This window comes from Paramormyrops kingsleyae, chromosome 5 (genome assembly GCF_048594095.1).
Source record: "Paramormyrops kingsleyae isolate MSU_618 chromosome 5, PKINGS_0.4, whole genome shotgun sequence".
In the NCBI taxonomy this organism is placed as follows: domain Eukaryota; kingdom Metazoa; phylum Chordata; class Actinopteri; order Osteoglossiformes; family Mormyridae; genus Paramormyrops; species Paramormyrops kingsleyae.
Genome location: NC_132801.1, coordinates 11,472,794 through 11,487,250, shown reverse-complemented (window position 1 = coordinate 11,487,250; position 14,457 = coordinate 11,472,794). Strand labels below are relative to the sequence as shown.

The window sequence follows — 14,457 nt, the reverse complement described above, 5'->3', positions numbered from 1 at the left end:
TAATATGCAATTATATTTTAATCAGAGGAAAGGTGAACAGGTAATACTGAGTCTGTACCCACTACCGGGGAGGTACCCTTTAGTATTGACCTTGCTTCGAAGTTCAGCATGCAGTTAGTCACGAGCAAACTTGTAAAAAAATACCTACAAAAAAACCACCAAAAAACTACAAATTTCATTCATCCAGTCATCCATGGTAATCCTGCCACTCCCGTACTTACACTGAGCACCAAAATCAGCCTATTACTCAGTTAACCGTCCAAACCGATTTTTTCAACCTTACTTAAAGTTATTCTGCAGAATAATTCACAGAAAGTCACATTTTAAAGACTGGAGTTCCATGGAAAATTCCACGGATTCACACACGAGATACTCCAGAGGGACTAGGTCTCCCAGACTGTTCGTCCTCCCAGTATGTTTTAAGGCTGAATTCATAAATGAAGGAAAACAATCGTTCACATAGTATGTTTCGGCAAAGCCGGCTCACGCCATTGCACCTCAGTGACATACAGCTGATCGTAAGGCATAACGTAGTCCTGTGTCCATTGTGCTTTCTTTCCATCGCAGATCACTGGCCATTTCGTTCCGACCTGTTGCCACCTACTCCAGCATGAGCTTCAACTCAAAGTCATGGATATCATTTGATATGTTTTCAGTTTCAAATAATTATGATGTAAGTCAGCTGTTACACTTGGATTTCATGTCTCTCTAAATTGTTCGAATGATGGACCTGGAGGGAATCTACGCTGGTTGAGCCCAGAAGCTTTACCCCAACACTATCCGCAGAGAACTCAAATTTTGAAGAAAACAGAAAAAAAAATAGGTAAGTATATTATTTTTTAAAAGACTGGTCAATTCAGCAAACTGGGCTTCCTCACCATCTGGCCGTCCTAACCTGGACGGAAGGGAAATCAGAAGACAAGGACTTTCCATCCAGGGTAGACGAAGGAGCAGCCGAAGAACAGGCAGTCCACCCCCTGGTCCAGCAGCCAATCAAACACCACCTCCCTGTTCCCAGAACCAATTGTCACCCTCAGCTTGCAGTTCCCTCCGTCATTCATATTGTTGTTGGTCATTGGAAACAGGCCAACCACTTCCATGTCAAAGGTCACTGCCGAGCCAGGGGAGATGGCTGGCAGTTGATTGGTCATCTCTTTCCCATTCACAAAAACGGCACCTTCAGGAAAGAACATAACATTTTCTCACCATTTATAAAAAAATGCCCATTGACCACTTTAAGTTAATTTTGCTCTGATTATGACCTTGAAATTCATAAATTCTGAGAAAATAACTGATACCAATGAAAAGCATGTTTACTCAATGGCTAAAATACAAAAAACAGAATCAAAACAAGAATCAAAGGTGATGTCTGAAGCCCTTGTGCAATTTGAAGGCTTCTGTGTCCATAAAAATGAAAGTTTAAGTTTTAAGAAAATAAATGGATGAAAGGTTCGACAAAATATGGGTAAACCTTAACACTTTAGGTCAAGCAAGCAAGCAAGCAAGGTCTATCATACACTCATTCTTGCTAGTGAAATGGGGGGGGGGGCATGTCAGCTTACCATTGGTGGAGATGCAGACGGCTCTGTCCTTCTGCAAGGACTCGGCGCCGCTCGTGTCCTCCACGCACACCCCTAGGCTGTCCTGCTTGTGCACCTGACCAGCTGCCATGATCCTGTATCACACGCCACATTTAAGGATGTATATTCATGGATTTTTACAGGAAGTGAGATCAGCCCTGGGAGTCACTGAGGGGAGGGGTGGGCTTACTGGAATGTGAGCGTCTGTCCACAAAAATAAGTGGGAGAGCTGGAGTAGAGGACCCTGGCAGAGGATGGGGAGTCACTGCGCATGGCGATGTTCCTGCGGCTGCTGAGAATGTAGCCATCGCTGTTGGGGCGCCATTCTGTAAGATACCAAGTCACAGAACGATTCCTCACAAACCGCAACATAAATACAAGCCTACTGCACTCACACGACAGGATAGGTGTGTAGTATAGCCAAACGCAACACAGTCCACGAACCCCCTTAAATGCGCCTAGCTTAGCAATGCTAGCTAAATTAGCAATGCTAGCTAAATTATCGTCCGTGTCCCTTGTTACTGTAGCTCCCGCACACATGAGGGTGGGTTACCGTGTGGTGCCAGCGTGGTGTAGCCCGTCTGCGGCACACTCCAGGGGCTCCACTCTGCCCGGCCATCACCCCGGGCGCAGACACGGAACAGGTGATCCGTGTGCGGGTCCAGGTGCAGCACCAGGAACTCGCTGTCCTTGCCAATGTAGGCGTCCTCATACTGGCTGGCGTTTCCGCGACGGTACTGTAGCCGGTAGTCCTGTACCGTGAAGTCGTCGTCCACCTGAGTGGCCACACCCAAGTTCAGTCATGTAGTCGTATGAAGAAGGAGATCGCTCTCACCACACAAATCAGACCAGCTCAAAGTAAAGTTCTTGTCAGATGCTCCCAGTGTTTCCTGCAATGGGCCTGAGGCTCACCACGGCCCCAGATTTCAGGATACTGCAGAGTGATAAACAGTGATGGCCAAATGAAACTTCTGTCTGTCTTTACTGTCTTTTCTGACTCCACTATATTGTGCCCAAAGCATGCCCCAGAGCAAACTAAGAGCGCCATCTAGTGGGGTCAAAAAATACAGCAAATGGTTCATGAAGCTTCATTTGGCCATCACTGGTGATAAAGACTCTTAACCCTCTGGAGTCGACGGCATCGTCGGCAATGCTGAGTATCTTTCTCGTGTATTTCAGACTCGCTGAAATCTTATTATAGAAACATGAAAAAAACACTAACTAAATCCGTAATCTGTCTTCTTTTCAAAACGTCCATTGTCGGAAGTATTAAAGTTTTTAAAATGAGGTTAAATCGGCAAAAAAGTAAATCATGTCACCTTACTTTGTTTTACCTGCATCGGGGGCGTGTAGTACCGCTCTCACCCGAAGATCGCTATTCACATTCTAAATAGCCGCATTAGCGCGTATTCAAATCGCATTCGCATGGTAATTTGATGAACAGCGCAGCGGTGAAACGCGATCCAGATACGTCCCCTTCAGAGCCATAAAGGGGGGGAGGGATGTGGCCAGGTGACAATGGCTCATTCATACACATGAAAGTTGCTACATATTCAATGAAAGGAGCCACAAATAGTGACATGAGTTCGGTTTTTCTTATTTATTTATGAAACTGAATGTTGCAACTACACCATTTAGTCATCTTCATGTAGCCAAGACTTTGGTGATCAGATATCTGGGATCAAAACAAACTGCCACCATTGCTTACTATGTACTTTTATTATGTTTCTGCAAGTGTTCCAAACTGCATTTTGCAATGTCTATACTTTGATGTCAAGTTACAAACTTAACATAAATCTGACATATTTACAAAGTACACTAAGATTAAGATGAGTTTAATGCCAAAACAAATATATAAGGAATAATTTATTTGCCATGAATTAAGTTTATGATACTGAATGAAATGTGTGACCATGCCCCAGTCCGTGAAAGTGTGTTCCCTACCCCTTGACTCCTGAGGGTTAATATCCTAAATGCTCTAACTGCCGCAGCCAATGCAGAACACAGTCGTTCTTGGATAGTCTGACTGCCCATGTTGCCAGAAGCACTGATACAAAGGGAAGAGTGTGAACACGCATGTTTCACACTCTCCTCTTCTATACCACAGGAAGTCCTTTATTCTCTCTTCCCAGTAGGTGAATCAGAGTCTGCTGGGTTTCTCTCTACTGGTTTTTCCCTCATGCTTTGTTTCCCTGCTTGTACAGACAACTAACCTTCCTAATTCATCCAAAGAGGTTAAGAGCCTCACCCATAGAATCCCCTTCAGGGACTCAGCTTTAGCATCACCCTTCTTCTTCATTGAGGTTTACAAAGGTGAATATGGGGGCGGGGCTACAGGGTCACTGGGCCCAGCTGTAATCCGATTGGCCTCCCGAGTAACCCCTTTCGCGTCACTCACCGATTCAAAACATGTCATTGGCTAATGATAAGGTTGGTCCTCCTGTATAAATTATGGCCCCTCTTATGAGCCCCAGCATATCCCAACGTGATCAGACTTTTTATATTTACTCTCTGTGCTCTAACTCAAATGGCTGGGACTCTCGGTTTGTCAGTGTACGGCTCAGGACTCGGGCAGAGGGGCACGAGGGCCAGCGATTCGGTGGCTCACCTTGCACCAGCGCACCAGCACGCCCCCTGGCCTCTCCACCAGCTCTTCGATCTGCACAGGGGGGTGTGCGGCCACGCTGCCGTGGCGGGCGATGCGTTCTGTCACTGCTGACAGCAGTGAGTCGTCCAGCTGGGCAGACAGGCAGGGCACGTCCACCAGCGCTGGCACCTCAGGGAGGCTGGGTGATCGGGAACGAGGGAACACACACACACACACACACACACACACACACACACACACGTCACTAACAGACTCAACAGTAGTTTCTGCCATAAAGCAGAAAGCATATTTACTGAGGGGTCCCTCTCTCCAAGTCATTAGGGAGTGGCTCATATGGGGGGGGGGGGGGGGGTTGCAATCGCTATTGTGTTGAATCCCAAAATCACGAGCAGGAAGCGTCTGTATACACACACAGGCAGATCACACCACCCCCCCCATTCTAGCAGAGACACACGCGCGACAATGGGCAGGACCTCGTTTGACCTTTGCCACTGGCTGGATGTTTTTCCACCCGGGTCCTCCGCACCCAGTGCCACCCCCCCGCTGTTCCACCCCAGGCTACCTACCTGTCCAGCTGGATCTGCAGTGCCTTCTTTGTGAAGCTTCCCAGCTTGTCATCCTTCTCCCCGATGCCGCAGCGGATCGCTGCCTCGCCTGCGTGGGACCATAAGGGCATTAAATGTTGTAACTGAGGGGTGCGGTGCAGAAGACAGGGGCTGCTCCACCATCTTCCTACTTAACTGGGTAATGCAAGTAAAAGATGGAAGTTAGCTTTGATTCATCCTTTTTAACATTTTAACAGAACTAGTTAATCATAGTTAGGGTTCTGTTTACATATTTCATTTTTTATTCCTTCATTTCATAGTAATGTGGGAATAGAGGGCAATGCCTCCAACAGTAGGGGGCGCCCTGTACAGCAGGCATTGCCAATCAGGTGTTCTGGCTCACCCTCCCTCAGGAGCTCGTCAGCCGCGCTGACGCCATGCTCAATCAGCTTCTGGCAGTCGTCCAGCGGCCGCACGCTGTCCTGCTCGATGGCATCCACCTCCTCCAGCAGGAGCCCGAGCCGCTCGTTCAGGAGGCGCGAGACGCCGGCCTGCAGCTCCTGGAAGTGCCGCCGTAGGACCTCCTGCGTCTGGCTGGCGCTGCCTCGTACCTGCAACGCACGCCGGGGTGATAATCTGTCTCTGAAATGCACAACAGGCTTCATCGCATGACTTTGTCCCAACCAGGCCCATTATGTAATCAAAGGTTTCCAGGTTAATATCCAGTTGTTCAGAGCTGATGTACTGAAGAAAATGCATTTAACTACTTTTAAAATAAAATTTTTAAAAAATTGTGGCTTTCTGGAAGAAACAACCAGGCTGTTATAACTCGTCAAGAAATTTTTCTTTTCCCCCATAACCTGAAATTCCAGAGAACGTCGTCGCAGCAGTTCTCACGGCGATGGGAAACCCCCAAGAGTCTGCAGCAAAAACGAGCTGATTGGTCAATAAAAGAAATGGCTCACACTCAGCTGAGGGGAAACCGTCACAGGGGCAAGGAGTTCCCCGTGGGGACTGAAGATAAATCACGCCAATTCGAAATGTGCCACTGGAGCAGACGTTTGCCTCCAAAACTGACAATAGTGTTTTTTTTTTTTGTTTTGTGGTGAGTCACACAGGCGCGCAGAGAGCTGCCAAGCTCCGGCGGGGGCTTGTGAATGCCCCTCCCCCACCAGGTCTCCGTCCTCCCCCTGGCTGGACACGGTGCTTCAGAGGGACCATCTCTGAAGCAAGCCGCCTCAGCATTCTTCCCTCCCCCCACTGCTCTTAATGAGACCCAGACCATCTCTGCAATGGGGGGGGGGGGGGGTTGTCTTCCCCAAGCCAAGGGAAACGGAAAGTAGGACTCGGTGCTGCACCGATAAAAGCAGAGCAGAGGATGGGTTGATAAGCAGAGGAACAACATGAGGAAGTGAGTAGCTGATGACATCAGAGGCTGCCATTCAGGAAACACATCGCCGTCACACGCTGCCGGACGTACGTGGTTGTCCCTTGGGAGAGAGTGAGCGAGTGTGCGTGCGAGCGCACACCAGTGTTTGGCTCCCGGGGCCAGGCTCAGGGGTGGGGGGGGGTGTCAAGTCATGGCCTACGTGCTGCACACACTACAGTGCGAATGTGCTGCTTCCTTCCCACATCAGACACACCACTGCCTGCTCGGGTATCGGCTCCCTGTCTCCCTGTGACCCTGCACCTTTAGTGGGGGGGGGGGGATGTGGGGGTATTAACCACATTCCAGAAGTGTGACGTTCCACGGACATGATGTGGCCCCGGGGAGTCCCACAAGCTTCCAAAGGGTGCTCCACCCCTCAGCTGGGCTTGTCTTTTTGGACCGCGCCTTTGCGATCAAACATCACAATCAGACCCAAAACATCACCACTGTCCAGCAGAGACAGTAACCCACAGGTGGGGGAAGGGCCTGGCTTTGGGATGCACTTCACGTCGCAGTCGCCGTCGCTCAGAAGGATCCCTCATCCACAGAATTCGGCGACTTAATGGCGCTGCGATACCCAGATTGGCCAGGAGATGTCATTTCATTTAATGGCGTTACAGCTGTTAACGAGTAAGAGGGTACCGCTGCCCAAAGTCGTCCAGCCAGCGAATACGAGGATCGGAGGCCATGGGATGATGGGGGGGGGGGGGGGGGGTTAGGGTTAACAGAGAGACAGAGAGGCAAGGCGGAGAAGAAGGGAGACGGGTCTGGCTTCCCTTTGTATCTCACGAAGAAACAGGAAGTAACAGCAGTGTTTACAAGCAGAGGGCGAGCATGAGGCAGAGAGGAAGTTCTGGGGGATGGGTGACACAGCATGCAGAGCAGACTCTATAAAAAGGCCGCTGGCCCCTGGCTGCAGTTTGCCCCACTCCGTACCTGCTTTCGCGCCTGGTTCAGCCCGTGCAGACGCTGCTGCAGCTCGGCCCTGTAGTTCTGCGCTGCCTCGATGTTCTCCTTCGCCTCCTGCAGCAGCACCTCCACTTCTATAGACATGCTGCGGCTCCCCTGCAACGGCAAGAACAGGTGGGGGGGGAGGGAGTCAACCAGGGCATCTCAGCCTAAACGTTCTCATGTCACATCCATCCTCATCTCTCTTTACCGGCTCCCTACTGGTGCTCGCATCACGTTCAAGTCCTTGGCGCTGGCTTACAGATCCATCAAAAGGCTCCTCAACACCCTTGTCCCATCTCACCCACCTCTGTCAGCTAACCAACGCCGCTTGGATGTCCCTCCACCATGAGAAAAGTGTCGCTCCGGAGTGTAGGGGTGGGCAACACGGCAAAAATATTGCATCACAATTTTTTTTCAGACAGTCCACGATTTTATCACGATTGTTTTTCATGCAGGTTTTTATGACTATTTTGCACAACACTGAAGAGTAAAACCCAAACAAATTCCCCTGTTTTAAAAAATATAACCCTATATAGTAACAAAAAGCATATTCAAGTTTTGGGTGGTTTCTTTAATTGTTTACAATGTAATTGTCAAGTTCTCTTGTGTGATTTGCCGATGGTGGAATAAGCTACTGAACCACATCTGCTCATCAGATTCCTTCTCCACCTTCAAGGAATGCCTCAAGACCCATCTGTCCATCCATCCATCTTCCACTGCTTGTCTGGGTCTGGCTCAGCAGCTACAGCGGGATCTTAATTTAATTAGTGACTGGGCAGACACCTGGCAGATGAAATTTAACATAGACAAATGTAAGGTACTCCATGTAGGGAGCAGAAATATAAAGTCCAGGTATTTTATGGGACCTACTGAAATAAAGGTAGCTGATTATGAGAAAGACCTTGGTGTGTATGTTGATGCTTCCATGTCTCATTCTCGCCAGTGCGGGGAAGCAATAAAAAAGGCCAATAGGATGTTGGGGTATATCTCCAGGTGTGTGGAGTTTAAGTCAAGGGAGGTAATGCTAAGATTATACAATTCCTTGGTGAGACCTCACCTAGAATATTGTGTACAGGTTTGGTCACCATATCTTAAAAAGGACATAGCGGCCTTAGAAAAGGTGCAGCGTAGGGCCACAAGAATGATTCCTGGTCTTAGAGGAATGTCATACGAGGAAAGGTTATTTGAGCTAAATCTGTTCAGCCTCAAGCAAAGGAGACTGAGGGGGGACATGATCCAGGTCTATAAGATTCTAACAGGTTTGGATGCTGTTCAACCGAATAGTTACTTCAGCATTAGTTCAAATACAAGAACTCGTGGCCATAGGTGGAAATTAGCGGGGGAACATTTCAAACTGGATTTAAGGAAGCACTTCTTTACACAGCGTGTAGTCAGAGTATGGAATAGTCTTCCTGATAACGTAGTGCAAGCTGAATCCTTGGGTTCCTTTAAATCAGAGCTAGATAAGATTTTAACAACTCTGAGCTATTAGTTAAGTTCTCCCCAAGCGAGCTCGATGGGCCGAATGGCCTCCTCTCGTTTGTATAGTTCTTATGTTCTTATGTTCTTATGAGTCACAGGGGCAGCAATCATAAGGCGTTTTCCGGTACTTCAAGGTGTTGGTTTTCCACACCTTTCTTTTTTCTCACTGAATTCAAAAACTGACTGTAGTATATTATAGGGCTGGATAATGTGCAATATTAATACCAACACTGCATGTTATGCACATACAATTCTTACATCACCAGTCAACTATCTTAAAATAAGGCTTTGTCTTATTTTCAATTCTGTATGGATGTTATGGCGCAGGGGTTAAAGTTTTGCTAAAATATTTTTTTCAAAAAAACTTACCAAGCTTTGCAATTTTAATAATTATTCCTTTTATAGATTATTATACGTTTAAAAATGGGTTTAGAGTTTTACTCTGCTTTCGCATGAGTGCTGCATTCATTCTCCGAGATAATCATAATCATTCTCATCCTTGCCATTTAAATCACTCGAAGATGGGTTTCTGAGAAATTTATGAACTCCTTTTTTGGTTTATAAATACCCCAATATTTATTACAACAAAATCACATCACTATATTTATAACAAAATCACATCGCTAGGACAGCATGCTACATGCGTGCTGTATTAGTATATTCAACAAAATACTTTTTCATTTCTTGTCATGCCATCTGGAACGAGTTGACAAAGAAAGCGTTTTAAGTCCCACCCCAAAGTAACAAAGAAGTACCCCAGCTGGTTTAGCACTTTAGGTACTGAAACTTTTGGTACTGGTACTCGACCGGAAGTCAATGGAAAAGCGAAAGTACCGAAAGTACTGTACTTAGTACGGTGGAAAAGCGCCCATAGCAGAGATGCCCAGACCTCCCTCTCCCCAGCCACCTCCTCCAGCCCCTCTGGGAGGATGGTTCATTTCTATAAGCCTCCCTTCCCTCAACTTTCCATTCCTGCTGTTTGGGGGTGCGTTCCCCAAAAGCGTAGTTGCTAACTACGTTAGCAACTTGCGTGGTTCGAACTATGGAAATGCAACCCAGGTGTTTCCCGAAACCATAGTTCGAACTACGGATGTAACGACACTGAACTTACATAGTACGATACATCATTAAACAACACAGGTGTTTCCCAAAACGACAGTTCAAATGAACGTTCGCAAACATTAAGTTCATTAAATATACTATGCAGTTCACTCTTAATCATGGATGCTGGAAAATGCAGTCGACGGAGGAGAGTCACCATGCAAGTAAGATGAAAATATTGAATAATCTTGCTGTACAAACATGTATAATATGAAGTGCTTTGAAAATGTAGTTGTAAGAGTACTTTTTGTACCTCTCTATTCATGAGTATGATATGATTGGAGAGGATGTTGTTAACCCACCTTGTTTGTTCTATATGGTAGAATGCATTACATAGATGAATATAAATTTCCAAAAAGGAGATGAAATTACCCAAAATAAACTGCTGCCTACTACCTACTACTGCCAAATAGACCTTATCTAACAATAGCTAACAAAGAGTGTGTCTAGTAAGTTGGCGGTGTTGTGGTGAGTTTGTGTCAACAGACACAAAGCAGTGACGACAAATGCAATATGACTATTACGCACATGCACATCGCAATGACGATGCTGAAACGATTTACCATTCAGTGCTTATGTACACATAGTACTAAACAGGAAAAAACATGGGCAAATTAATGGCTAAAAATAATAAATTGCTTTTTAATCACTAAGCGCTTTCGCTGAAATATGAAAAATACACACCGCTGCTTGGATACATACCCATGGCCTACTGGGCGAGGAATCTGATACATCATAGTAGGTGTTATTCATAGCCATGACTCTCACTGAGCCACTAGTAGGCTGCAAGCACAGGACTGGATCATAGCATGACTAAAATAAAAATAAACGTAATTATAGATGGAGCTGATTTCACTAAATGCATTGTAGCCTAAAAGCCAATAGTTCTATTTTTTTCCTCTACAAGAAGCGTGCTACAAGTATCACATTATTATTATGACATATTGATATTTTTGACTTTTTAATATTATTATTGCTGTTATATGACTGACACAATACATTAATGATGTAATATCGAAACAAAAAAGTTTATGAAAAAGATTTCAAATGATTAAAAGATTTATTAAAAGAAGTGTATGAATATTATTGTGAAGTTTATTTATTACAAAGTGAGTTTTTGCTCTTCGTGAGAGTCAGACCAATCACTGCTGGAGCCACTGTAGTTCAAACTACTGTGGTACTAACAAAGTACAGTGGTTTTGGGAAACATTCGTACTTCGGATGTTAGTTGGTTCGAACAAACTTCTGCCTAAATGCTTGTCTGTACCTCAGTGCATTAAAACTGCCCCCATAACGGCAATAAAAACCTCAAATCAATGACGAACAGTGACGACACACCCCTAATTCGGCTGTCGTCTGTTTTTTCCGCACAGAGAGTATCTGTAAAATGCGTACACGGTTTCTGTTGGGAACCACCTGCTTTGTTGCAGCATTTTAACGACAGCAGAACACGATTCCATTTCACCATTTTCTAGCTGCTCTCTCTTCATGCGTTAGGTTCGCTGCACACGACACATACACTTCTCAGTCAGTACACGGCCTTCAGTATGATTCACACTGGGGGGGGGGTCAGCGGAACCCCCAGCTCATGCCCCAATGGCTCACAGGCCCAATGCGAACCCCTTGTATGCTAAAATGATCCCCACCCGTACGGCTCAGCTAGCAGTTAAATTAAGGGTGCCTTTAAATTGAAACATGGAAAATCATGCAACAAACACATAAAAGGATTTTTAAAAAGAGAAAAGAGTGTGAGAAACGTGGTCTGAACGCTGTGGCAGACTTTCACAATTACCTTACAAGGCAGCAAGTGGCAGGAAGAGCTGACAGTCTGAGCCGAAAAACACCGAAACCACTTCCGGAAGCTTCTGGACGCTTCCGGACAGCATTGCGCCTGTGGCAGACTAAGCTGGTTCGCCAGCCTCAGACCCTCCCATTACTCTGTGAGTGAGTCCATGGGGCCTGATGGATTAGCCGCCACTCCAGGCTCTCAGAAATGAATGTAAGCATCATTCTGCTCAAAACATGGCAACAATGAGTCTGGCACGTAGCCACCTACTGAACCAGCAAGCATAACTTGAATTTTTACACATAAACCACAAGCATTTATGCCTTTCTGCACTAGCCCTGCAAAATCCCATGGGGCACATGATGAAGGGTGGTAAGATCTGCCCCAGAGGCACCTGCCCCAATCTATGTGTTCCCAGCCAAACCAGTCAGGTTAGACCCCAAATAATAGCATCAGAACAGCAATATCTCTGTAGAGCTTAATCATATATTTTGGTGCCAAAAATAAAAAGAAAAGAAAAAAGTTTGATAGAGTATAGATGCCAGTCACCTGACCTGGGCCAACAATCACCCGTCAACCATAAAATTACTCCCTTGTTTTTAAAAGGATAAGCAAGGCTTGCACTCTGGTTTAGCAGTTGCCAGTTCTATACCAGGCGTAGCCATCCTGCAGAACCCTTGTTACTGTGGAGGAATGAGGTCACGTGAAATGGTGAAATAAGCTAGATTTAGTGCAGCGCCTGACACACAGAAAGCTAGGGTGAATCCTTGCCCCCCCTCCCCCCAACACGGGTGATAACTAACTACGGTCAGAGAACAGTTCCACTGCTTTTTGTCCCAAGGAATCCCCCCCCCACCCAGTGTTATCATCAACATCTTCAAAGCAGCGACGTCAGTCCTCCCTGCTCCCGAACCGCGTGCCGCTGGGGGGTGGGTGGCACATGCCAGCCGGCGCAGGGCACCAGAGCAGTCCCGTCTCATGGCTGCCACAGCGCATATCGTGGCTCGCCGGCAAACGAGACCTTGGACACAGGAGGTGACTTTATGTACAAAGGCACTACATGCCCAAAGCTATCTTTGGCTGTGCCAGGCACAGATTTTCTTACCCGAATGCTTTACAGTACAAAGCAGTCTTTATAATTGTACAAATATTACATTTAGGGGGTGCGCAAAGAGCACAAAGCAAGTTACATACCGAGAGACAAAGTAATGAACTCTGCTTTTTAGACATGCATTACTGGGATATACTGCTGCTAACTTAGAGCACGAACTCTTAGCCTAATGGGATTAATTTTGTGTGACTATAATCACATTTCGACAAGGCTAAAAAAAAAACTAATTTTTGATTTATTAAATAAGGCAAATGAACTGCGGTACTCTAACACTAAAAGAGGATTTGAGAGTAAGAGTTAGGAGGAGCAAACATCTAAGAGAAAACCGTCACAAGGCACAATAATTAAATCAAACACCAGTTATGTGTTAAGATGTTAAGTGTAATAATGTATTGAATAAAGTGGTCTACCGTTTACCCACTCATCCAAAATGGTTCCCATTCTGCATATACATCACAATCATTTCAAACGGCAGGATTACAGAAGACAGTAATTACATGCTGAGCAGAAAAATCCAGTAAAAACACTTGCAGCATCTAGAGAACATGCTACCAGACCACAACAGTATCTTAAATGGCTATAAAACAACACGGTATTCTACCCTCACTGCACAGCAACTGCGTTAATTTAATGAGTCTTCGTTGGCTTCGTCGTTTTATTATCCCAACATGAATAATAATAACTACATTTAAATGACCTTGCTCTCATCAGGACTCATCATGCCGTCTAGTAATACCTAGTTTTGAAGAGACTAAAAGCAAAGTTAGACAGTTGTTAAATGACAGAAATCTTGCGAAGCGCAAGAAATGACCATCGATGACAGCGCGTGTGTGCAAGACGGAAGCTATCGTCGAGATTATCTAATCATGGCAAGAACGGGTTGTTTTTCCAACGACGAAACTTTGTGATAGTGAAAGAGAGGTTTTTACAGATATTAAGATAATGCTGGGCATAGGTGAAATCGTACAGATGTTGTAGCATGCAGTGGATACATATGCATTCATAAACTGGACCTTTGTAATTTTTCAAAGAATTTGTTTGTAACCTTACATACTGTACATTAACCACTTGTGCCTACGCATCTGAAAAACGCCACATCGAAAAATCCAGAGATTTAAAACTTGCCTAAATTAATCAGAATACAGCATACATATGTACAAATTCATCTTAAGTCCGACAGCATGTAGTACCTGTTTCTCCGTAAACCTAGGGGTGTTCGCCATTCTGTCCTTCTAGGGGTTTTTGGCTAGCTAAATGCAGGCTCTATCTAGATGTTTTGCTCAACTTCGAACATGCCCATACCCGTGAAAAAATGAACCTAAAGGAACGTCCCTACGTCGCACGTGATGTACCTCAGCTTGCCGAGAAAACAAACAACTGTACACTTACTTTTTACAATTAGGAATCCGTTTGACTGCTTAGATAGCGAGCTTCATCTAACCACTGGTAGGTACCATCCGATTACAACTAGGTATCATCACCATTGCAAAAGTTTCCTTTTAGATGATCCGAGGATTTTCACAAAACGTATACATAATATGCTATTTCATTTCAAAGATCTACTTATGAAATTATATTATTTTAAGCGTACAATTACCTGGGGCGAACTCAGTCCCAATACATGCTGCGAGTTTTAAAGCGTTAGAAGTCGTGGTCCCCTCCTAGTCCAAATGTTGTACTTCATCGCTAAACCACAACTGTCGCTCAACTTCAGCGACACCCAATCGTATGAACGCCCACGGGTCTTCGCGTGGCGTCCCTGCCGACCCAGCCAATCAGAATTAGGCACATAAATCAGGGGCGTGGACCTTTACGACAACTGTCCTTGCAGGCTGGAGAAGTGTTGAAGAACTTCACACATTAC

The 14,457-nt window shown here is 45.6% G+C and overlaps 1 protein-coding gene across 3 annotated transcripts; it reads right to left on the bottom strand.

The window, feature by feature from the left end:
- crlf3 (cytokine receptor-like factor 3) lies at nt 1-14,309 on the bottom strand. Of its 3 annotated transcripts, none has more exons than XM_023792033.2 (9): nt 14,191-14,309; nt 7,099-7,227; nt 5,137-5,344; nt 4,755-4,842; nt 4,189-4,366; nt 2,134-2,356; nt 1,771-1,906; nt 1,563-1,675; nt 1-1,177 (listed from the first exon to the last, which is right to left on the bottom strand). In XM_023792033.2, exons 2-9 carry the CDS (start codon nt 7,213-7,215, stop codon nt 912-914), a joined length of 1,329 nt encoding a protein of 442 aa, XP_023647801.1. In that variant the 5' UTR covers nt 7,216-7,227; nt 14,191-14,309; the 3' UTR covers nt 1-911. The 3 variants fall into 3 exon arrangements, with proteins under 3 accessions (XP_023647801.1, XP_023647803.1, XP_023647799.1); XM_023792035.2 differs by lacking the exon at nt 14,191-14,309 and adding an exon at nt 13,983-14,136; XM_023792031.2 differs by lacking the exon at nt 14,191-14,309 and adding an exon at nt 13,784-13,905.
- Between the last annotated feature and the right edge of the window lie 148 nt (nt 14,310-14,457).